General features: G+C 38.1%; 1 protein-coding gene across 5 annotated transcripts in view; it reads right to left on the minus strand.

Annotated features, from left to right (window-relative positions):
- Positions 1–4,020: 4,020 nt before the first annotated feature.
- The window catches only part of Mcf2 (MCF.2 cell line derived transforming sequence), a 106,367-nt gene continuing 84,022 nt past the window's right edge, over positions 4,021–26,365 (minus strand). For 3 of the 5 annotated variants that reach the window (XM_076918242.1, XM_076918244.1, XM_034485229.1), the window contains 7 exons: positions 21,909–22,130; positions 17,943–18,035; positions 16,095–16,173; positions 14,653–14,716; positions 13,643–13,761; positions 7,949–8,055; positions 4,021–4,766 (listed from right to left, as the gene is read on the minus strand). In XM_076918242.1, the coding sequence (XP_076774357.1) occupies positions 4,740–4,766; positions 7,949–8,055; positions 13,643–13,761; positions 14,653–14,716; positions 16,095–16,173; positions 17,943–18,035; positions 21,909–22,130 (711 nt within the window). In that variant the 3' untranslated portion in view covers positions 4,021–4,739. The remainder of the gene's footprint in view (positions 4,767–7,948; positions 8,056–13,642; positions 13,762–14,652; positions 14,717–16,094; positions 16,174–17,942; positions 18,036–21,908; positions 22,131–26,365) is intronic. The other 2 variants (XM_076918243.1, XM_034485230.2) reach the window with 1 other exon arrangement.

Consider the following 26,365-nt stretch of genomic DNA (forward strand, 5'->3'; position numbering starts at 1 on the left):
ATGAACACACAGTGGGGGGGGGAATGTGAGGGCGGGGAGGGGGTAGTGAGGGGGGTAGGTGCGGTCACTGCCTCATAGAAGCATGAGGAGGGGGTGGGATAGGATGTTTCTGGGTGGTGGGAGGAAGTAGGGTAAGGGGATAAAATCTGAAACGTAAATACTACAACCAATTTTAACAAGCGAAAAAAAAAAGTCGTCAGAACCAACATCTTTAAAAAAATATATCAGCCCCCTGGGGGTGGGAAAAATTTTTTTCTTGATACTAAAACTTGTTCTGAGAATTGTATATTGCAGAATACACAGCCTTGGTGTATCTACTCATCAAGCATACTGAGCAGACCTGCCCAAACTTCCAATATCCTGGAATTCCATCTGGATTCAGTGAAGACACAGCATCAGAGGCTTATCAACTTACTCTTCCCCCCACCCCTCTTCTAAAATCTCAACGCCCTTAATCAGCTTGAAGAAGTTAAAGAAGAGTCAGTGCCCCTATTCCCTGAGCTTGGGGACTAATGTGGTTAATAATGGTCTGTCTTTCTAGGGAAAAGTAGTGGTTTTGTTGGAACAGGGGGGATTAGCTAGGACTTATTGCATAGCCATAACCTATTGGTAGAAATCTGTATAATTATTATCAAGATGAAGTTATAATTTCTTAAATGTTACAAAATTTACTTTGATTTTAAGTTTAAGGTTTTCATTGGTATGAGACTCTTATTAATATAAAAATGAGATGAATATTGATACTCTCGTGGGCATTGTGCCTGTATAACACATTTAGGAATACAAGGCCCAGACCCAGCCCTTTTTAAAACTGATTTGGGACGGTTAACCTATGAGTTAAGGGACTATAGCAAATTCATGGTTTTGAGTTTATTGTTAGGGTGTTTTTCATATTTTATTTAGAAATAACTGAGAGGAGTGAACAGACAAAAGTCCAGGTTACCTTACATGGATAGTTGGTTTTCAAAACATCAGAAGTCCATAGAATCGACGCTACAAATATTTATATATTAATGTTCATTTTGATTAGAGACCTGTCTGCTCCTGACAGCTTCCTGTCGTGGATTCTAAGAAGAAATTGAGCATCCTTGGAGATACTCCAGTTGTGCGGTGACAGCCACTAGGCAAGAATTGCCTCTCTCCATCTACAGACAAATTACTGTCCAGAAAAGGACACACATGCAGAATAGTCGACTGATTATATCTGCCTAGACAGAGTAATCAGCCCTTAATAATCCTGCATCACTAAGGTCTGTGAGATGATTCTGGGTCAGAAGGCTGAAGATTTGATGCTCCAACGTTCAGTAGTATAGGGGCTTTTCAGGTGTTCAGAGGTCTCTATAAATTGGCTAAGTTTTAGAAGCTATGCTTAGTGCTTCCCATAACTTCAGTTAACTCAGTCATTCTGGATTTCTGATGGGGTTGAAGACCTATAGTCTCATAGCCAATCCTGGCTATTTACTTTGAGAGAAAAGATCTGAGTAGATGGTTTTCAGCTGACATTCATTCTAAAGCCAAAAAGCCAGGATCAAAAGTAAGTGTTTTAGTTAGAAGAGATGACAGAGGTTCTGGTTAGTCAACAGAATGATGGACTGGGTATTAGGACTATCTTGTACCTCACTGGTACAATTAGGAATAAGTATGCTCTAATTGTATTTTGAGAGAAAAGTTCTACTTTAACAGGAAGAATGATATGTAGGAGGAGCTAAGTGGGAAGGAGTACTGAGAGGAAGAGATGGAACAAGGAGAGAAGATGAAGAAGAGGAGAAGCTAGGTGATGAGAGAAAGAGAGAGGGGGCATGGAGGCAGATGTTCACAGGTCTCCACCAGTCAAAGATAGTTTTTATATCTAGGTTGGGTATTGGGTTACGCTTCTGATTGAGCATTACCCAACTTATAAATCCTTTGATTAACATTTTTAAAAAAATCATATAAAAGCAAAAAGGAAGGGGGGGCATGGGACAGGGGTGTTCTAGGGAGCGGAAATGGGGAAAGGGTATGGCATCTTAAATGTAAATAAAATTAAAAAAAGATGAAAGAGAAAAAAAATAAAGGCAAGGTTAATAGAAACACTAAGTTACTTCTTGCTGCTTCCTGCTACATTGAAGTCTTGGATGCAGGCACAGGCATATGGGAATGAATGTGTGGATGTATGTATATGTATATGTAGGGGAAGAGGGGAAGCCAACCACACAGAAATAACACATTCCTAGAATGAAATAAAAACATACATTGTTAAAGCATTTTTGGACAGTAAGACTATCATCATAAAGCATAGTCCCAGTATTACATTTGGAAAGACTTGCTCACAAGGTATCACAATATGTGAAATCTCTCAAACCTTGCAACCTTGTAAGAAGGTTAACATCTAAAAATTTTGTTCAAAGACACAAATCTATTGAAGGAAACATTAAATGCTAAAAAGCATAATTGATTTGCAGCTTTGTTTCTAATCACAAAAAAAGATTTCTTTTCATACTACATCACTGTAATACTAGGCAAATATCTGGGAATCTTAGCCTTTAAATACTGGACAGTTTAATCATATTATATCTGTAAATTTGGGTATTCTGAAACCTATAGTAACCCAATTAAAATCTGTAAACTACCTCTTGGAATGAGACCTTCTTGTCTTCTGTTTAGATTTTTCACCAACCTAAATATAAATAGATTATGATCAAGCATACATGGGTTATACTACATGAGTTTTTGCAGAGCTCTTGCATGTGTTCAAAGGCTTATATGACATTGCATGAGCCCTTTGAATAACCTACACAGTACTTTGGGCTGAAAACAAGTTATTACTTTAAAGATTAATTATTAGTTATTTTTAAACTTATATATTTTATTTTATGCACAAGTGTTTTCCTGCATATATGTGCATATATGTATATATGTTCATGGACCACATGTGTGCCTATTGGTTAGAAGAAGATACTGAATCCCCTGAAATTGGAATTATGGATGATTGTAAGCCACCATGTTAGTTCTAAGAGTGAACCTGGGTTCTCTGTAAGAGCAATAAATATTCTTAACCGCTGACCCATATCTCTAGCTCCAAGATTCATAAATGTGCCCACTCCCCTTCAGGGTTAGAGGATACAATCAATGTGGCTTTTAGTTGAAATTATTAGTTCAAATAATGAGACACATAATTGTTTCATTTAATATTTTTAAAATAACAATGGGTCTTTGTTCAGTCTTCTTGCAAACAATATCATCTCACTTTGGATGTTCTTGCGATTAAACAGCAGGCCGGCAAAAGCACTGTTGCCCTTCTTGCTCCATAAGGTCAAATGGATAAGGACTGGATGATAAAGCTGAAATGTCAATATTGAAACTGATAAAGACAATTATGGCTCTCTTGTAAAGTGTCAAAACAAAGGCCATGACACTTGAGTGTGCATTAGATACATGATTAATAAATGACTTAAACAACCAGATGGAATGTGGTCTGCAACATCAGACCAATCACCAGCTGGATCATCTGAGCCCTAAGTAAATAACATGTCCATACAGCCTAGGATTCTCTCACAGACTGTTTTACTCAGCCAAAGTTAGGCAGCCTTTTGCTGGGCTCTGGAAGCACAGCTGTAGTAATGAAAATGAAGTCATCCCTGTGATAGATGCTTCTGGAGACTGTATGGCACAGACACTGCAGAAATGTTGACTCACTACCCATGTGCACCAGCTGGAAGTCACCACGGGCATTTAAAAAAAAAAAAAAAAAAAAAAAGCCTACCATCGACCCTAAGAATCTTCATGGAGAATCTTCTTCCTTAGAGGTGATTTTGAAGCCTTCAATCTGTTAGGTCCTTATTTCACTCAGACTGTAAAGCTGTAATGGAAAACCATATTACAAGCTCGATTGTGAAACAACTCGCCTAAATGCCTGCTGACTGGAACAGAAAGAATCTGTTACTTCAATAGCAAATGTGAGCGCTTCAGCACCTCTCATCTGCAGGAGCAAATGAACAGATTGGTTTGTGAAGGGAAACAAAAACACAAACACCAGAGTATCAATTTGTGGAACCTGAAGGTTTCATTTTTATTTGGAAAAAAAAAAGGATTACAGCATGAAATGTACAGAAGACAATACAGCGCAACTAATTTGCTATAGGACTTATAAGCATAAATTCAGAAAAAGAAACAAGCATGGAAATAATACATTTTCAATGCAATTTGTAAACTACTCTCAGGAAAAGTTCATCTTGGCACATAGAAAAGGCAACAGCCCTGAACAGAATTTCCTAATGAGCCCCACCCCCAGGACTTCTGAACGCTGTCATTGTCTTGCATGGGTTAAAGGAACTCTGGTTCTAAAAAGCGTTTTAAATCATAATGTCGTGCTTCACTTGGCCTTAACTATTCTACACCCCAAGCTTAACTTAATTAATAATAAGCTAAATAAATTCAAGGCACACTGATTGCATTTGGTTGCAAAGTAGACAGAGAAGAAACGATTTTCAAGTCAAAAATATTCTGAGATGAGATTTTATCCGGCACAATGTCTTACACACTTATGCAATTTAAGGAACAAAAAGTACTAGAATAAAATGCTTTTAAGTGAAAGAAAAGAAATAAGTGTATACTGTTGTTTTTGTGCATGTTTAAATATATTAACTTGGAAAACAATCCGGTCATTTGGGCTGAACCTCTTTTGAGGGGTGTTTTTCCACATGGGCTGAGAAGCAGGCAGGCAGAGCGACTTTCCAGTTGGCACCGAGGCTTCTATACAACTAGACTGACACCTCCGACATGGGGCTCTGCAATAGAAGTATAACCCATTATTTCTATGGCCAGTTTGGTTTGTGTATGTGTGTGTATATATGTGTATGTGTTGGGGGCCGACTTTTAGCAGAAAGCGGCTATCAGCTTTGCAGCCATCTTGAGCCATATACCCTGACATGTGACTTGGATTACAATAGCCTACAACAGCTGAGAACACTCTGATAATCTTGGTTTAGATACCTTGAGATTAAAAGTGCGTGAGATTAAAGGTGTGTGAGATTAAAGGTGTGTGACTTAAGAGTATGACTTAGAAGTGTAGAGATCAGAGTTAGAGACAAGACCTAAGGGCATGATTAAAGGTATAACTTAGAGGCATGGCTTAGAAGTAAGACATCTAAGGCAGAGGCAGACAGTAGAGAATCAGACATTAGGGAGACACAGAGGAGAGAACCAGACACGGCAGAGAGAAGACAGGTAGCAGACACTTGAAAGAGAACTTGGAAGAAGTAACTTGGAATTTGGAGGGACTAGGAGCTAGGGACTAGGCACTAGGAACTCAAGACTTAGGACTTAGACTGAAGAATAAACGGGATTGAATTATACTCTGTCTGATCTGCATTCTTCGAGTCCATCCTCACTCTCGCTCTTGCTGAACCCCGACCCTCGGACTGGAGCAGCAGCTTGGGCCGGGATACAGTGGCGGCCCAAACGTGGGTCAGCCCGGGCCTCAACATTTTGCTTGGGCCGCGACATTTTTTGGTTGCCCCAACATGGGGCTAGTGTGGACCCCAACATGTATGTTTCTGAAACAGGATCTTACTTTGTAGCTCAGGCTGGCCTGGAACTAACTCTATATAGCCCAGTGGCCTCAAACTCTCAGTGTTCTTGCTTCAGCCTTCCTAGCACTGGGGTTACAGCATACACCGCCACAACTGACTTGCTTCTCTGCTCCTGTCTTTGTAAAATCAAATGAATAGCTCATCTCAACATCCTCTTTTAATGCATGTATTCTGTGTGCTCCTATTGTGTATATAGCTAGATATGTAGGCTGCAGGTACATAGGTGAACATGTGTGTCTTTATGTGTGTGTTCAAATTGAGTATGTATCCATATATATAGTTTGCAGGTATGTGTATGTAGATGAATGTGTGTGTGTGTGTGTGTGTGTGTGTGTGTGTGTGTGTGTGTGTGTACAGGCCAGAGAACATCAGATGTCATCATGAAGAACATCTTCCATACCCTTTGAGACATGACCTCTCATAACTTCTTTTAAACTTTAAGGTAAAGGGGTTGTAAGCGATACAACATTGTTCTTTTGTATGTTTTCCTTGGTAGGAGGACCCAGGAATAGGTTTTCCTACATTCCCAATGCCTGCAATTAAACCATTACTCACTTTATTTTCTGACTCCATAACTGGATTAATGCGCAAAGACCCAGTTCTGACAAGCACTTCCATACCATCTACAGGCAGGGCTCAAATACCAACTGCTTTCCTCTGACTTTCTTGCTCACATCTGACCAACTACTCCAATTTAATTCATCTACCAATAATTTAAAGAAACATCACTTAATATAATTGGTCTAAACCAGTGGGTTGCCAATTATACAAAGTAGAGCATTTTTTTCTGAGAACCATTTAATCTGTCTGGAAGGTCAGGCTTACATTACACTAGTGTGCCTGTTTAACTCTCATTCTCACATATATTCAGGGAATTTTAGAGAGTCTATCTGAGGTATAATAGTAGAACAGACTACATTCAAAACCACATGAGAATCAGAATGTCTTTACTTCTTGTTGTTGTTTTAAGACAGGGTTTCTCTATATAGCCCTGGCTATACTAGAACTTGCTTTGTAGACCAGGCAGGTTTTCAACCTGCCTCTCTGCCTCCCAAGTATTGGAATTAAATGTATGTGCCATCAGCCCTGGCTCAGGATATATTAAAATAAGATAGATATTAAAGACATTTGCGAAAGTGCTTTATTTCTCACTAGTTTTTAACTTTAAAAATGGTCACTTTTTAATAAAAATCATTTATATACTCAAAATTATAATAGGTTTCCTAATCTAAAGCTTTTTTATCTCTAATTTTTAAATTATAATAAAGTATATTTTCAGTAGTTGTAACTTAAATCATAAAATTTCTTTTTTGAGAATTGTTTCATATTTTACATGCCTGTGGCCCTTGGAGGCCAGAAGAGGGCATAGGTTCCCCTAATGCTGGAGTTACAGATGGTTGCAAGCCAGTGCTCTCAATTGCTATATATTTAAATATTTATATATTTAAGTGGCTGGAGAGATGGCTTAGCATCTGTCATTCAAAATATGAGAACTGCTAATACAGACAATTAAGACAAATCTGCTGCAAGCCCTTAATTTCTTCCTCTGTAAATGATAGCTAACACGATGTAACCTTTCTCACACTAAATGGTTGATATTAATTAAAAACTAGCTGTGTATAAAACAAAGAGATACTTGTGTAAAGTAATTTCTAAAGTACATTTGTAACTTTACATCTGGATCTATCCCTTATACCTAAGTAGAAAACACAGCTCTGGACAAAATGATACAGAACTACATATACACATATACAAAAAGCACATGGAAAATTGGTGACATCTCAGTAAAGCCTTTGGTTAGCACTGATACAATTTCCAAATTTTTGTGTGTCTTATAATTGTAGATGTTACCACTGAGATAACTAGATGAAAGGAACACAAGACATTTCAGTATTTTTGTTAACTTCCTGACCTTATAATTTTAAAAATTAAACTTAAAAAATTACATATACATGAAGAGGTGTTATGAAATAAACACTTTAGTTTAAAAAAAAAACTAAAATTGAAAAGGTCCTGAAATTACACATTGATAATTCTAGCACTTGACAGCCTAAGGCAGAAAAGGGAGCAGCCTGGGCTATCATAGAGAGAGCCAGGCTGGAAAAATAATAATAACTAACAATCATAGTGATGTATTTATAGATATTTGGAAATTGGTTATTTAAGTAACCTCAGTAGTGTTCTGTGTATAACTGAGATGTATTCTACATAAAGACAAATGATTTGTGAATACTTACAAAATTCACTTAGATTCTTTTCACTATGAAATATACACAATAAACCTCAAGGATCCTGACAAAAATATTATTCGTTATGTTCCCTGTCTATGTCATCAGTAAAAGCACCTCTGGAATATTGACATAGTATGTCATACTAACCATTTGTGACCTATCTTTTCCATTGCTATTGTTAAGGGAGAAAGGGTTGTATAAATGTTTAGCAGTTGCAGCAGCCCCTTCTGTAGATGATAGCATCCCATTCCAAGCTAGAAGAAAAACAAGAGTAGTAATTAATTAAAAGATCTGGTTCGCCACCACAGGAAAAGCAAGCTCATCACTACAAAGCTGTGACCTTCATTTTTGCCTTGCTGTATATAATAAAATTGCACTTAGCTTTCACTATTTTTGAATTTGACATTTCAAAAAGGACTGGGCCTACATTATACTTCTGTAAATTTCAGAATGATTGGAAGTTAGGATTTATGGGAGTTATTAAAAGTAATGTTAAATATGAAAAGAATATATTTTACTTCTTACCAACCCTCACAAACAAAACAATGGTTCTGAATCTTCATTCTATAATAACAAAATTCATTCCATTCAAATAATACTTGTTAGATTCCACCTGGTGTTGCTATTATTTGGGCTTAGATCTCTTTCAATATGCAGAAAGAATGCATTACACATTTCATGACTTATAAGAACCTGCATGTAGCCAGACATAGTAGTGCACACCTTTAATCCCAGCATACAGAAGACAGAGGCAGGTAGAGCTCTACACATCCAATTATAGCCTTATCTACATAGCAGGTTCTAGGCCAGCCAGTGCTACAGCATGAGACTCTGTATCCCCCCACAAAAAAATGAGCTTCTAGGTAGAAGGTATAAGATTTCTTTTTCTTTCTTTCTTTCTTTCTTTCTTTTTATATCTCCATATATATACACACATACATATATATTCTTTCATTCCATATATATATGAACTTATTTAGATAAAGTAATCTGTAATGGTTAGTTTTAATGGTCAATGTAACACAAACTTGACAGATGGGAAGACAGTCTCAGTGAGGGTTTGATGAGATAATGTTGGCCCATGAGCAAGTATGTGGAAGACTTATATTGATTACTTTAATTAATGTAGTAAGACCTAACCTGAAAGTGGGCAGCATCATTTCTTGGTTTGGAACCCTGGGCTTCATAAACATAAAGAAAGCTACCCAAGCAAGCTCTTCATGAAAACACAATAGTGTAAATGCATCGATTTCTCTCTTCTTCCTGACTGTGGATGTTGTTGGGCCCCATTTCTGTCCTGGTTTGGGCCTTGTGGATAAACCCAAGCCTTCTGTGGCCTTGTGGGAGAGCCTAAGCCTGGCTCAAATTTCTAGACCTATCTCAGTCACTTCTGTATTGGGTGACTCAGAAAGACCTGTTTGGCCCTGCCTCTGCCCCCCCCCCCCCCAATTGCTAATGTAAGGCTTTGCCATTGGCCCTGTCAGTCACCCCATACCCTCCCTCTGTCACCTTCCCCACCTCCCACATAACCTCATCCCACCAAAACTCCCCATCCCTATGCTCCAAGTTTATATAAGCGAGAGGATGATGCAGATATGTGAGGGTACATAGGTCCATACTCTCAGGGAGACCTGATCAGAAGGCTCACAGACTTTATTGGTGGGTGTAGGAGTTCAGTCTATAACTGACTGTGAACAGTCAGTTGAGATGACTCACTACCTTCGGACCAGCCCAAGGCATGGCCAATAGCTCCCCCATGTGTCAATATTATAAGCTTAATATTTTTCATCCCTTTTAGATGATTCCAATATTTTATTTTATTTTATTTTACATTTATACAGATGATATTATTTTGGGTGCCCCTAGCTTTTTGGGCCTCCAAGAGCTACTGATGAGTGTCTCTCCATCTTTAAATATAATAATTTTCAGGTTGCTCCTGAAAAGGTTCAAAAAGTGCCACCATTTAAGATCCTGGGCTCCATGTTGTCTTTGCAGGCTGTGTCCCCTCAACTTCAAATTCAAGATTCCTATACCCTCCCACAGTTACAAAAGGTTTGGGGAGAAATTAATTGAATGAGGTCTTGGATCTCCATTGCCACAGAAGATCTAACACCATTATTTGACCTCCTTAAGGGAAATGACATCTCCATCCCTATAGTACTGACTTCTGACCTTATCCAGCTGTTGAACAAGATTCAACAGGCCGTTGATTCAACCACCCTTTAACAATATGATCCCAACCTACACCTTATTTTATGTATTTTTCCCTGGAGAAACGTTGTGCACCACTCTAATGGTCAAGAGGGCCCGTCCATTTGATCCACCTTTCAGTGGGAGGGGCCCCTCAAGTTTATTCTAACCAGCTGACCGATTGCATTGTTAAGGAGAGAGATCTTTCCATCAGACTCTTTGGGACAAAGCCTTCTGCCCTCATTACCCCATTTAAGAACTCAGATTTCTTTTGGTTACAGGGAAATAATAGCCAGGGAAACAATAGGGCCAATTGCTCTGGCCCTAGAGGGCTTTCCTGGTGAAACTGATTGCCACTTTGGATGATATAAGTGAATGAGTCCCTTTTCCAGACTTGAACGGAAGCCCCCTAGACTCTCTTTCTAGCCCCAACCCAAATTATCCCACCATCTTTACGGATGGTGGGCACCTAGGGACCGATTGCTATTTCCCCCCCTTCCTCATCAGACAAAGGTCCATCGCCTATAAAGTCAGACCTCCAAAAATTTGAGGACTCTGCCCAATTTAAAGAATTGTTTACAGTGGTTATGGCATTAGATATGATCTCTGCAACCTTTTATTTGTTTTCTGACAGCCTCTATGTAGTAAACTTACTGCCTAAATTGGTAGAGGCTCATATTAGGCTTGATTCTAACCCCATCACCCTCCTGATGATTCAGGCACATGCTCTACTAAAACAAAGACAATATTCCATTTTTCTCCAACACCTTTGAGGTCATCAAGACCTCCCAGGGTTCCTATCCACTGGAAACCAGCTGGAAAATAACTTGCTTCTGGCTTACAATGCCATACTGTTGCCAAGGTGACTCAGTTTCCCTCATTAACTCATGTCAATTGGAGGGGCCTGAGACATAAATACCCTCAGGTCCCAATAAAAGACCTTAAAAAAAAAACATCCATACCTGTAGGTCTTGTCAACTATTCTTACAGATAGTTCCCCTTCCAGCCCATGGGGAGCAATCCCCAGGGGCTCTGCCCTAATAATCTTTGGCAAATCAATGTTAGTCACTAGTCCCCATTTAGAAAGCTAAAATATATATATATTTGAGATTGTTGATACCTTCTCCCATGTGTGCTGGGCATTGGCCCATGCTGAAGAAAAATCTAAACATGCTATTAAACATATGTTCCAATGTTTTGCCACTCTCAGACTTCCAGATCAAATCAAAACAGATAATGGCCAGTGTTTTACAAGCAAGCCTTTTCAGAGTTTCTCCATAAGTGGAAGATCTCCCACACTACAGGCAACCCTTACAACCCGAGAGGACAGGGAATTGTCTAAAGACAAAATCAAGCCTTAAAGTCTCAGTTACAAAATCAAAAGGGGAAGTCTTTACCCCCACATGATGAGCTAAAAAGGCATCGTTCACTTTAACTATTTTAAAATTTTCAAAAGAAAATTCTCAGTTGACCCCGTTTCAAAGACATTGCACCTCCTCCATTTCCTATAGCTCAATATGAGTCAGATGGAGGCACCCACTGACAGGAGCCTGGAGAGGACCAGACCTGCTCCTGACAGCCAGGAGGGGATTCAGCTGCATATTTCCCCAAAGTAAGAAAAGACCTATCTGGATACCGGCCAGAGATATAAAGTACATGGCTCAACAAGGGGAGGCTCACAATGACATTTCCAGGGAGTCCACCTTCCCTGAGAAACCCACCTATGCTTCTCCCACAGGAGACCAAGATGATCAAGAAAATGACATGGAAGCTGCTCCCCATCTTGACTGAGAGAGGACTCGGGGACATTCGAAGAGCACGAGACATCTTTAAAAAAGAGTCGGGTGATCCCTGTGACTATAAAGGAGGCAACAAGAGCTCCAAAACCACCTGTTGTGGACTGGATTCCATGGCCTATTATACTATTTCCTCCCCCTCCTTGGACCCTTCCTTCTCCTTATCTTGACTGTTGAGCCATGTGTGCTCAATAAGGTCACTCAATTTATCCATCAGAGGCTAGAAGCAGTCTGGCTTCACCAAGTTGAGGTCCAATATCAAAGACTTGTCTCTTCCAAGCCAGGCTCTACACATCCCTCTGCCTATGAACACCCCTCATCAGCTCTCCACCTGACCAACACCGGGTAAGATCTCAGATGTGCTAAACCAACCTAAGACAGGTTGTGGAGCACCCCCCCCCCCCATTGAGCCAGAGTGACACATGGTATCTAGAAACAGGTAAGATCCCCATGTGGGGGACAACCTAAGACCGGAGCCATGTAACCTGCTCAGTACAAAACCAAATGGGGGAGCTGTTGGGCCCCATTTTGGCCCTGGTTTGGGCCTTGTGGACAAACCCAAGCCTGGCTCGAGTCTCTTCGGCCTTATGGGAGAACGTAAGGCTGGCTCGAATTTCCAGACCTATCTCAGTCACTTCTGTATTGGGTGACTCAGCAAGACCTGTTTGGCCCTGCCTCTGCCTGCCCCCACCATTGCTAATGTAAAGCGTTGCCATTGGCCCTGTCAGTCACCCCATACCCTCCTTCCATCACACTTCCCCACCTCCTACAACACCTCACCCCACCAAATCTATAAACTATAATTTAAAAAAAAAAAACTTTCCTCCCTAAATTGTTTTTGCCAGGGTATTTTATCACAGTAACAGAAAAGAAACTAGGTCAAAATTTAAGTCACAAACTTCAGAATCCCATCTTTGCCATAGTAAACTGTTCATGTTACATTGGAAATAATTATGCCAACCTTTTCTGATATGGTTTCTATACCTGTCAAATGAAGGCATTCATACTAGGTAGGCTCTTACATTGTTGCTGGGATCAAGAATCACAACGTAATGATCTGAGGAACTAATCACAAAATGAAGAACCAAACAAAGAATAAGGTCATCATAACTTGTTTCTCCTCAACTAGTAGTGTTAAGGATTATTATATGAAGTACTGAGTATGTGGCATTTCTTGGGAGTCTATGCTGTTGTTGCCAAAGTTATTTAGGAGATCTTGTATGCTTGTATAACACCTTGTACCTCCATAATATGATACTTAACCACATTCCACTTTAATTGTTTGCTGAATTATCTGCCTTCCTAGCACTGTACAGATGGCAACTGTGTTTATTTTAATTAGCCAGTAGATGCAACTCTACAAAATTCCTGATGTACTGATCATACTAACATTTGGTGAATCAAATGGTTTGCGTCAAATCATTTCAAATGGCACAATTCTCATATGAAAGCAAATATCCCAGCTCTAGTCTCAGAGACAACAGGAAATGGACAGTGTGTCCATTGAAGCTGGGGAATGTGTGTTACATTCATTCCTGTGACTTGAGCACGAATCAGCTCTGTATACAAAGTTCGTCAAAATTCATGTAGCTGGGCCTTAAACCCAAAGATCTGAGGTAGAGAAACCCAGTGAACTTGTCTCCAAATCCCCAGGTAATTGACCATGTTATGGGTCCAGGACCCACATTTTGAAAAACAGTGCTCTATTGTGTGCAAGAAATAAAAGCCTTTTAAAATAGATCTTTTCTTTATACAAAAATAACACATGGCTAGATTTTTTTCCAAGTTAGCAACAGGAGTTAAAAACTCACATAATTCTGAATCATATCTTCAGACAACCAAGATAGGTACATACCTGCGGAATTTGCTTCTGCCTGAACTAGCACGGCTGCCTCCCTGAGCTCTGTAATGGCACCAGCTTTTTCCACTTCTGCTCTGGCTCCTCTGGCATTTAAAAAAGTTACTTCTTGCCTTCTGAAAAAGTCACATAAAAAATAGGTGAGCTTATGCATAGTCTAAGAAAAATGAGAAATTAAAATAACTTATCTCAATAATATGTGTTAAGAATAAGCTGAGAAACTATTTCAACAGCCGATGTACCCTTATTTAAGTTTGTGTAATAGTTGATAATATGAAGAGCCAGCAGGCTCCCTTTATGCAAAGATACACTGCTTCCTTCTAGACTCATGGCATGAATGTGTACAATCTGTGTTGATCTGAAGACTTCTCATCTTAATACATCAGGTAAGGTATGTATAAATATGTAGGTAAAATTTTAACCTAATCACACTAGTATGTTTCTACCAGCTTCTGTTTCAGCAACTACTGCATACAACAAACATAAAGTCTTCAATTCTGAACAACATGAACCTTCCCAGAATAAGACTTTTAAAGTGGTTTGGTTCTCCTTGAGATCCCAACAAAAATCACATACTGTCTCAGATTTTAAGTCTAACATATGTCTTATACCTAAGAAAATAATGTGTTTATGTTATCTGATGAGTTACTGCTATTACAGAACACTGATGGTTGTCTAAGATATTCATTGTTTTGTGCTATTTACAGCAAACAAATAGAACCTGGCAAGAATAGTATTTCTGGGGGGAGGGCACTGAAGAGATGGCTCAGTGGTTAGGAGTGATTGTTGCTCTTGCAGAGGAACCAGGTTCAGCTCCCAGAAAACTTGATGGCTAATACCTGTCTGTAGCTCAAGTTGCAGGGAAGCCAGCACCTTCTTCTGGCCTCCCTGAACAAAAGGCATGCATGTGGTACACATATGTACATGTAGGCAAAATATTTATGCACATAAAGAGAAATAAATAAATACAAATATAATTTAAATTTGTGAAAGAAATGATCACTTACTCAGCATTCTGCTTCTGGGAAAAAAGTTGGTTCTGGTCTTGTAACTGATCCCGCTGTTTTTTAGCTGTAGAATAAAACAAAGCCTATGTGTCATTCAGAAGTCATACTTCTTACTTCTTTGAAAACTAATGACTTTCACACACACACCACAGGAGTTAGGAGGAAGGAGAAAGAGGGAGCTGGGGGGAGACAGAGCCAGAACCAGATGAACATGGAAACACACACACAGGGATTTGAACTGACCAACAAACAGGAAGGCCAGTCTGAGTTAGAATGTGGAAAATCCAAACCATGTATTACTTCAGTTAAAAAGTACAATCTGGGGGCTGGGGTGCCAGCTCAGTGGGCAAAGCAGGTTCTGCATAAGCATGAGGACCTGTGTTTGGAATTCTTAAAACTGATATGCACACCTCCTTCCCAAAATGGGCTACTATGCACCTGTCTGTGATCCCAGCACTTATACAGTAAGAAAGAGGGCAGAGAAAGGAGAATTCCTGGAAGCTCCAGGGCTAGCAATCCTGTCTTCTGCAGCAGCAGAACAATGAAAAGAGGTTCTCCCTCAAACAAGGTAGAATGCAATGGTCCTTGGATCTCCACATGCTCACATGCTCACTGTGGAACATGCATGCACACTCATGCACACATGCAGGCACACATGCACACACCCCTACAGTCACATATATAAGCATATACACATGTATCATATTGACACATATCTATGTTCACATTCACAAGCATTTATATACACACCATACACATACATCTATGTTCACATTCACAAGCTCATACATACACATTATACACACTTACATCTATAGTCACATACACAAGTATATACACATATACTATACATGCACATATCTATAGTAACATACACAAGTATATACATATATACCACACACACACCTATCATCACATTCACTAGCATGTATATACACATTAGAGAGAGGGGGAGGGAGAGACTTATTTTCTTAAGTATACATTCAAAAGGCAACCAATTCTCCATCCCAACTTTACTGGATACTAGTTCTTTGAGGTTCTTCTCATAGTGGCCTTCCAGGAAGGCCTGGAAATTGACAACTTGTTCATTCTCAACTGGTTCTGAAGAACCAGGGTTTACCTTAGAGTTTAAACTAGTTTTTTTTAAAAAAGCTCTCGGAATCTTAATGTTACTTTTTTAAGTTTAATAAAACCTTGCATCATTAATAAATTATCAGCCCCATTTTCAGAAAGACTTTTCACAAAATCCAAGCTAATAAGTTATCATTGTGCCTTTCCATATAAAGCATGCATACTTGAAATTACCAGTCAAAGAAAGGGGATGTGGATCTAGAAGGGAGAGGAGGTGGAGAAAAACTAGGAGAAGTAGAAGGAAAGAAAACCGTAATCAGGATATATTACATGAAAAAAATCTATTTTCTATAAAAGAAAAATAAAACTACCAGTCATAAGTTCCTGCTGCTTCAACAAAATTTTTCTTATTTCTTTTAGCCATAACATCTTCACATCAATATTTGGAGCCTAAAAATTAAAACAGAACAGAAAAGTATGTTTCTTTTTAAAAATAATGCTTTTATAATAAAACAAACACAATTAAACATAAGTCATCTTATAAAACACCAGATTCAAATTTTACCCTTTTGCTTCTTAAATCATTTTGGAGGCTGATCATTACCCATCAGATTAGATGAGACATTATAGTCGAAAATACTCTAAAATTGCCTGAGGAACAGAATAATAACATATATATATATATATATATATATATATATATATATATATATATATGTGTGTGTGTGTGTGTGTGTGTGTGTGTGTGTGTGTGTGTGTATGTGTGTATATATATGTATGTATCTATCATATGTATGTATATATTATAGTTTTATATATATATACATACACACATAAACACATACACACATATATATTATCACTTTGTTGTTTTAATTTTAGTAAAATCAAAGGAAGCTCTAATATTTCCAAAATTACAATCAATTACATAATAATCTTAAAAATTGATACTAACAAGACAGATTCCCTAAATACTTTCTGATTACTTATAAAGCAAGTCTGTTATATAGTACCTACTATAATATCTTAAATCAAACCAAGAAGAGATTATGCACTGCTTTCAGTACAAAATTAACAAAACAAAATAAAAAATCCTGGACATCTGTAACAGATAATGTATGGATCAGCCACAACTCATAACAGAGACTTAATGAAATGTTCTGAGTGTCTTCTCTTCCCTAAAAAAAAGGTGGTCCTTAGAATACACCTGCCTAGGATTGTAACTATGTTCTTTCAAAGGAAGCCAGAAGAAACACTCAGATTCCCCTCGAGCTGGAATTATAGGTAGTTGTAATCTACCTGTTGTAGATTGAACCAGAGTTTTTAATCTTAATATTGATACTGGAAAAATGGCTCAGTGGTTAATAGCATGCACTGCTCTTGCAGAGGACCAGACTTTGATAGCTCACAATGGCCTGTAATTCCAGCTCCAGGGGATCTGTTGCTGTCTGTAGGTTTTCAAAAGCACTGCACAAATGCATAACTCCACACATACACACAACTAAAATCCTTAGCATGAATGCTGTGGGAGTAACCAACTGTTTTCTGATTAGATCTAAAGAATGCTCCCCTAGAAAAAGGACAGGCCTAGTACTGCCAAGGTTGGGGAGCTCATAGGCTCCAGGGGTGAATCTACTACTTTTATTTTAAGTGGACAGAATATCAAACTGCCATTTAAATTGATATCTCTCTAGTGCAGCTCTCTGAACTCAGAGATGTTTATTTGTGCAGTGTTTGAAGATTAACAAAGAAGCTCGCAACTGCTTAAAGGGTCACTTTTAAGTGACTGTGAAGTGCTCAGACATAAATGACATCTATATCACACTCCTTCTTCATGGCTCAGAAACTATCACAGAAGAAGAAGCAGAAAAACCATAAGATCCAGAGGTTAGGGAAGACCAAAGCAAAGCGGTCTTCTGGACATTATAGGACTCCTGCACTCAAGAACTCAGAACAGCTGTGGTTGCCTCCACAAGACCTCACAAGACCAAGCCAGCCAGTGTTCCAATATGGAGTGAGAAGGGCTATGAATTCCTAACTGAGGACCAATAGATGGTTACTGGATTCGTTTCTGAAGTAAAGAGTTTTCCTTAAGATTGAGGCTTCTGGTAGGTTCTCCAATAGATAACCCCATGCCCAGAAATAAATTGAAATTGATGGGTTATAAATTTTAAATTAATTAATTAATGCCAACTGTGGTTTCCAGAAGAATAACCAACCTGAACAATGTAAATTTCTTCCTTGTCACCATACCATATTTCAAATTTGCGGTTATCACCTTTCACATGTTCTGTGATGCCAGCTTCTTCCATCTATAACAAATCAAACTTTTTCTGAGCATTTCATTACAAATATGGGATTTCAGTCACTATATTCTATCATAATCCAAAAGAAACAGAATGTCTCACTTAAGCAAAAATATACATTTTATTTTCAATAAGGAAATGGAAATGAAAAGTATAGTCTTAGACATGAGGATTTAAGTGTTTGTGGAAATATGCACTCAGAGTTCAGATGCTATGCTGCATTCCAGTGATTGGTATAAATGTCATCTGTCTGAACACCCACGCAGCTTGAATTCTGCTAGAAATGAACTATACAATATTAAAACAAAATTATATCAGAAGTAAAAGTAATTAAATGTCAATGGGGAAAGCCACCTGTAACTGATTAATTTTGTTGATTCCTAAAGTAATTATCGACACATCAATTTGATCTTACAAATTGATTCTCTGAGATATAAATAGCAAATTTGTGGGTCAGGGAAGACCCAGCCAAGTTCACAAAGGTTTTTCTATTCCCACCAATCCTTCATCCTCTACAGTGAACAAAATACCTAAGCTGAAAGAGTGATAAATAACCTTCTCACCACTAGTAAAACTTGTGTATTGTACAACGTTGGTTAATTCCATGTGGTATAACTTCACTCCCTTGTGTAATATCTTTAAGTTCTTCTCTGCCTTTCCTCTTTTCTTTCAATTCCCTCCTAAGTGTCAGAAGAAATATCATACTGATCCATGTAAGAACCCCCAAAATGACCATAATTAAAGCCAACAGATATTAAACATAGTGCTTATGAGATTCCTTCATTAAGGTAAAGGAAAACAGTTATACAGAGAAATGCAACTCAACTCTACTAACTAAAGAGCCTCTGACAACCCCTTGAATGCAATCTAAAGTTACTTTCAAATGTTTCCAAATCTATCCTTCTTATACCACTCTATCTCTGCTCAAATATTATGATATATGAATACTTATGCTCAATCTTTCAAAAATGAATTATGTTTCATCATATGACTGTCTAAATAGAACAATATGTAGCTGACATACAGACTTCAGAATCAGAGAAGGCCAGACTAGACCTCCATCTATCACGAGCAGTCATCAGCCATGTGTCTTAGTGTAAGGTCCTGAAGTTTTCTCAAATTCCATTTTTTTTTCAGCTCTAAAATTGGGAAAGCATTTCATAGATTTGATATAAAGATATATATTATTAAACAACATACTCAAGATCATATGTTTTGTGGGGTTGTATGCACTCATGTATGTATGTTCACAAGTAAGTGGGTACATGTATATACGTATGTACCTGTGTGGAGGCCAGAGGCTGATGTCAGATATCTTTAACAATACTTCTCCACATTATTTTGTGATGCACAGTCTCTTGCTGAACCTTGAGTTCACCTGATAGAGCTAGTCTAACTACACAGCATACTGTTGGGATCCCCCAGAGCTGAGATTACAATGGGCAACCATACCCACATAGCATTTTACATGGGTGCTAGTGATCTGAACTCCAAATCTTACATTTAAATGACAAGCTCATTAACTCTTCTCCCTAGACCAAAAGAAGTTTTAAAGTTATGGCTTTGCTTCCCATCCTTTCCCATATTTGAATTGCAACTGAATTACTGTTTTCCAATTCTAATATATACAGCACATCATAATTGATTAAATGCATTTGGAGATTTCCCTGGAAATCAAATCATGCTTATCTGACACAAAGTTAGCACTATATGTGTATGTGTTAAATTAAAACATCAGTTGATGATGATAAGCAAGCATCCAATCCGATGGATCTGAAGAGGCCACATCTCTTTATCTGATTACTGTGACCAGACATATGGCTTTCCTGTGAATGTTAAATGCTTATATTATAGTACAAAGTCATTAGAAAATACAATAAAGCTGTTTAATTCCATCTTGGTGTGATAAAATGAAGAAAAGAATCCATTTCAGGGGAGAGCAGTTGTTCAGCTTTGTTTAGTAGCACACTGACCACTAATGATAGACTTTCATGACGAGTAAGCAAAAGGAAATAAACATAATGAGACCTAAGAAATGTCTAACTGCCATCGTTCTTAGTCTGCAGCATCACCATTTCCCCAGGAATCGTCATCTAAAATTTTGCAGGCATCACTAATTCTTTTCTATTAAAGATACAATTATATCTCAGAACAAAAAAAAAAAAAAACAGACAGATTTTCTTCTCTTAAATGTCAAGTAGTATTTATTTTCTGTATCTGGTAACTAAGCCCTTATGTCTGCCTTCCATTGAAATGTTTCCTGCATCAATTCTTCCTTTTGTTTCCATGGTAACTATTGTAATCCTTCTGGCTCTGTTACCTCATTAGTCCTTCTTTACTTTAATGAACTTCAGAAACACTCCACTGGCATGCCTATCATTGCATCAAATTTAAAATGAAACAGAAAATCAATACAAACAAGAAATTCTGCATTATGTAGTCACTAGGTCACCCCACAAACAGAATGTGCATCAAATTGGTTTATGTCAAACATGCCTAGAAAGATAAAAATACCTTTTTTTGAGAAGCACAGATATAGATGGAAAGATCTAAAACCTCTCAGATTTGATTGCTTTGGTTCTCAGTGGATGTTTATTACAGTCATAAATAGCACAGATATATAGAGGTAGACTATATTAAAAGAGTAACCATGCACTTGTGATGGAAGTGGTTGGAGTTTTAAAGATACATGGGGCTACTGTAGATTCAGAATTGAATAGAACACAGACAATGGGATGACCCTGGGTAGGAATTTTGCTAGAGGCAGCTAGAGGCAGCTGACTAATATGAGGAAAATTAAAAGCAGGGCCTGCTTATAAGGTTGGCTTCTTACACTAAGTCCTTAAGCCCATGACAGGCCCATCAAGAAAAGTACAACTAAAATTACATCAACTCTCAACTATCCTGGAAAAGCCAGCTATGAAAGAAACCACTCATGGAAAACAACTATGAGGAAAAAAAATAAAATGATAGTGACTGAAAAACTGAAGGTAAAATTTGTCTGTCTTCCAATTATTCTATGAACAAATTTACGAATGTATAGCCTTATCTGAATTGGAAGTATTGCTGGGCTGCTAATGACTTACAAAAACAATGGTATCCTGATTTTAACACAAGACTAATGTCAGGACACAATGGTAGTTTGAGTTCTAGAGAGAATAAAACAATTTCAATGAATAGCCCAGAATGTGTATGGGAGAGCTCTAGCTGTAGGTAGGTAACTTTGGATACCCAGAAAGCATGGGGCTAAAGAGTGTAGAAACGGACAAAGAAGGAAAGGCAGGGACGTGCTAAGCACAAGAAGTCTTCATTTGTAAACAAACTGCAGTGAGCAGGAGGGGGAAACACTTTAGACTTTGTTTCTCTTATAACAATGGCTTCATGATAACAAGACTAAAATTTTACCCAATACCATTAGATGAGCTCATAGGTGATAGGAGTACATTGATGAGAGAGTTGAATTAACACTCAGCACCTGGGCCCAATCCCTTTTCCTGATTTCAGACTCCCAAAACTCATGTGAAACTAGATATGCTAGTACATGCTCATAATTCTAGTGTTCCCACGGCAAGGTGGCAGGTAGAATCCCCAGCAGCTCTTGGGCCAACTAGTGTGCAAAGCAGTGAGCAATAGAACACCTTACTTCAAACAAGATGGAAAGTGAGAACCAAGACCTTATGTGTCCTATGAACTCCAGTGTACCACTGTAGCCCACATGTGCCTATACCCACACACGAACATGCAAGCACTGTTTTTTTTTTAATTCTTTTAAACAGAAGATTGCAGCTAAGGTATAGAACCTATTCATTGAGGGAAAAAAGTATTCAAAATGGAATACATACAAGACCATATTGTATTATACAACGTGAGGTTTCTTACTTTTAGGCAGTGCTTAAAACTATACGATGGGTATCTATCAGCACCTTCTCCAGATTCTAAACGCCTCTTACAAAACATAACAGCTTTTTCATACAAGAAGAGGTGTCTCTGCATGGGTTTGAACCGTGCAAAATCCTTCATTTTTGTAGCGCCTTTCCGGTGCCCTAGCCAAACACTGAAAGCACCTTGAAGAACCATCTTGCCCAGCTCATTCATATTTCCCTAAAATAAAAAAAAAATCAAAGCCAGTTTATAGAAGGCAGAGCTATATTCATTTGTCAAACATCAACATCCTGACATATTAATATTCTAAAGCACATTTTGTATGCTTTAATTTAAAAAAAAATTGTCACATAAGACTTTATTGCCCCTTACAAGTTAACACTCATAGTACCAGAAAGTACTATGCAGGCTGCTATGGGAATAGTCAATTGGCATTAACCAGCTGTGAACCATGTGACCTACAGTAATGATTAGAATGGCAGGATATGCAAATTGATATAATAGTATCATGAATGTTAGGGGTATAACCTACTGCTCAACCCCCTTTTAATTAAAAAGAGGGTTTTTTTTCCATACAGTACATTCTGATTATAGTTACCACTCTCCAAACTCCTCTAGGATCCTCCCCACATTCCCTCCATCTAGATTCACAACCTTTCTGTCTCTCTTTAAAAAAAAAAAACCAAACAGGTGCCCTACTCACTGAGTCCTCTGGGACATGCCCAGGTACCTTGAGCAGTCTACTATGCCCAGAGACCTCCATTCTCCCCTCACTTCTCCATCCACCTTCATCAGACCTGGAGATCCTGAACCATACAGGCTACCTTCCCTTCCCCAATCCATCTTCCCTGCTTGCTGACTCCTCTGGAGCATCCTCAGCAGCCCTGAGCAGTCAGCTACCACCTGAGGACCTCTATTCTCCCACCATTCTTAGTACACCTCATCAAATCTGTGGATCCTGAACCCTACAGATCTGCAGCTCCATAACCATAATGACCTGCAGATCCTGAATCATACAGACCTGCTGATCTAGAACCATACAGCCAAAGGATGCCAATCAGAGGCCTGTCATACCAGAACCATCGAGGTTACCCACCATCCCAATACATACCTTTAAAGGAATATCCAGGGAACAAAGCCATCCAAATGGTTAAAGGCCATCAAAACAACACAATCAACTGAAACCAGGGCAATATGAAACCTTCCGAGCACAGCTACCTTACTACACGTCCTGGATATCATGACATAACCGAATCACAAAAAATGACCTTAAATACAATCTTATAAAGATGATACAGATTTTAAAAAGAAAGCAAATAAAACTCCCTAAAAAATACAAAACAAATAGTAGAGACATTTAAAGAAGAAACACATAAATCCATTACAGAAATAAAGGAAAATACAATTAAGCAGGTGAAGGAAATAAAACTGCAAGACCTGAAAATGGAAATAGAAGCAATAAAGAAAACACAAATGGAGAAAATACTGGAGATAGAAAACCTAGGGAAGAGAACAGGAACAACAGATGCAAGCATCACCAACAGAATACAGGAGACAGAAAAGAGAATTTGAGGCATAGAATATAAAATAGAAGAAATTGATGCATCAGTCAAAGAAAATGTTAAATCTAAAAAATTCCTGATGCAACACATGTAGTAAATCTAAGCTACCATGTAAAGTCCTAACATAAGAGTAATAGGACTAGAAAAAGGTGAAGAGTCCCAACTCTAAAGCCTAGAAAATACTTTCAACAAAGTCGTAGAAGAAAATATTCCCAAACTAAAGAAAGAGATGTCTATAAACACACGAGAAGCTTATAGAACACCAATCAGGATAGATAAGAAAAGAAAACCCTCCCACTGCATAATAATTAAAATATAAATTGTACAGAACAATGAAAGAAAATTAAAAGTAGCAAGTAAAAGTAGTAAGAGAAAAGGGGCAAGTAACATACAATGGCAGACATATCAGAATTACACCAGACTTCTCAGCAGAGACTCTAAAAGCTAGAAGGACCTAGACAGATATCTTGTAATCTCTAAACAATGGTAGATACCAACCTAGACTACTACACCCACCAAAACTGTCAATCACCATAGATGGAGAAAACAAGATATATCAAGACATATCCAAATTCAAACAATATATATCTACAAATCCAGCCCTACAGAAAGAACTAGAAGTAAAACTCCAACCCAAGGAAGACAACTACATCCAAGAAAATACAAGAAATGAGTAACTCCATACTAGCAAAAGCAAGGGAAGTATAAACGCTGTGCATGCGTGCACGCAAACACACACAAACACACACTGTCACCACCAACATCAAAATAAATTAACAATCACTGGTCATTAATATCGCTGAACATCAATGATATCAATTCCCAAATAAAAAGACACAGGCTAACAGAATGGATGGAAAATAGGATCCATCATTCTGCTGTATACAAGAAACACACCTCAGCTATAAAGATAGACATTACCTCAGAGTAAAGGGCTGGAAAAAAGTTTTCCAAGCAAATGCTCCCAAGAAGCAAGCTGGAGTAGCCATAATAATATCTAATAAAATAGAATTTTAACCAAAATTAATCAAAATAGACAGGGAATGACACTTCATACTCAAAGAAAAAAATCTACCAAGTGATATCTCGATTTTGAACATCTATTCCTCAAAGACAAAGGTAACCATAATTGTAAAAGAAACATTTCTAGAGCTTTTAATAGTGCATTGAACCCCACACATTAATAGAGGGAGACTTCAACACCCAACTCTCACCATCTGGCAGGTCATCCACACAAAAACTAAACAGAGAAATAATGAAACTAACAGACACTATGAATCAAATGGACCTAACAGACATCTATACAATATTTCATGCAAACATAAAAGAATATACATTGTTTCTAGCATCTTGTGGATACTTCTCTAAAATTGATCATATATTGGTCACAAAAGAAGCTTCAAGAGATAAAAGAGAACTGAAATAACACCTTGTATCTTATTGGAAGACCATGGATTGAAGCTGTACTTCAACAACAACAAAAAAACACCAGAAAGCTTACACACTCATGGAAATTGAACAACTCTCTACTTAATAATCACTCAGTCATGGAAGAAACAAAAGAAAGAAATTAAAGACTTCCTAGATTTCAATGTAAATGAAGGCACAGCATACTCAAATTTATGACACAATGAAAGCAGTGCTAAAAGGAAAATTCATAGCACTAAGTGCCTTTATAAGAAAATTAGAAAGTTCTCATGCCAACAATTTAGAAGTGCACCTGAAAGCTCTAAAAGAAAAAACAAGAAGCAAATACCCTGGAGAAAAGTATATAGATCTAACGCACGCCCCTCCGGTGTTGCCCCACGCGGGTGGAAGAGAAACATGAGAGACACAATTTGGGTAGTTACTGCAAAATGAGGACTTTTTACTCTGTATCACACATGTGGAAAACGCGGAAGGACGCGGAAGGGCGGAAGGACGGAAGGGCTGAGATCCGGAAGGGGCCTAGCTTAAATACAGCCTAGAGTGACTTATTCACTTCTGATTGGCTGTTCGCTCACCACCCAATATTATGCCTCGGGATTGGCAGTGACTTTGGTGCGCTCCCTGCCTTAGCAGCTGCGCAGATAATTGTTTACATCTGGAGAAGACACGAGGCCAGCGCCATCTTGAAATGGAAGATTATATCACCGTTAACAGCGGCTTCCTACATATAGGAATAATCAAAATCAGGCCTGAAATGAATCAGTTAGAGAAAAAGAATACAGTACAAAGGATCAACAAAAGCAAGAGCTGATTCTTTGAGAAAATCAACAAGATAGACAAACTTTTAGCCAAACTAACCAAAAGACAGAGACAATATCCAAATGAACAAAATCATAAATAAAAAGGAAGACCTAACAAGAGACATTGAAGAAATTCAAAGAATCATGAGGTCTTACATCAAAAGCCTGTATACTCAACAAAATTAAAAAATGGGTGATTAATGAAATGGGTGATTTTTCTAGACAGATACCACATCTCAAAGATAAATCAAGATCAGGTAAACTATTTTAAAAAGCCCTATAATGTCTAAGGAAATAGAAGTAGTCATCAAAAGTCTCCCAACCAAAAAAAAGTCCCAGGGCCAGATAGTGTTGGTGCAGATTTCTACTAGATGTTCAAAGAACTAATGCCAATACTCCTCCCTAGTCCACAAAACGGAAAGATAAAGAACACTGCCATTTGCTTGGAAAACTTTTTTTCCAGCCCTTTACTCTGAGGTAATGTCTATCTTTATGGCTGAGGTGTGTTTCTTGTATACAGCAGAATGATGGATCCTGTTTTCACATCCATTCTGTTAGCCTGTGTCTTTTTATTTGCGAATTGATATCATTGAGTTGAGAGATATTAATGACCAGTGATTGTTACAAAAGTCAAGTAAAAAGGGATCAAAAATCTCAATAAAAC

This window comes from Arvicanthis niloticus, chromosome X, assembly GCF_011762505.2.
Source record: "Arvicanthis niloticus isolate mArvNil1 chromosome X, mArvNil1.pat.X, whole genome shotgun sequence".
NCBI classification, from domain to species: domain Eukaryota; kingdom Metazoa; phylum Chordata; class Mammalia; order Rodentia; family Muridae; genus Arvicanthis; species Arvicanthis niloticus.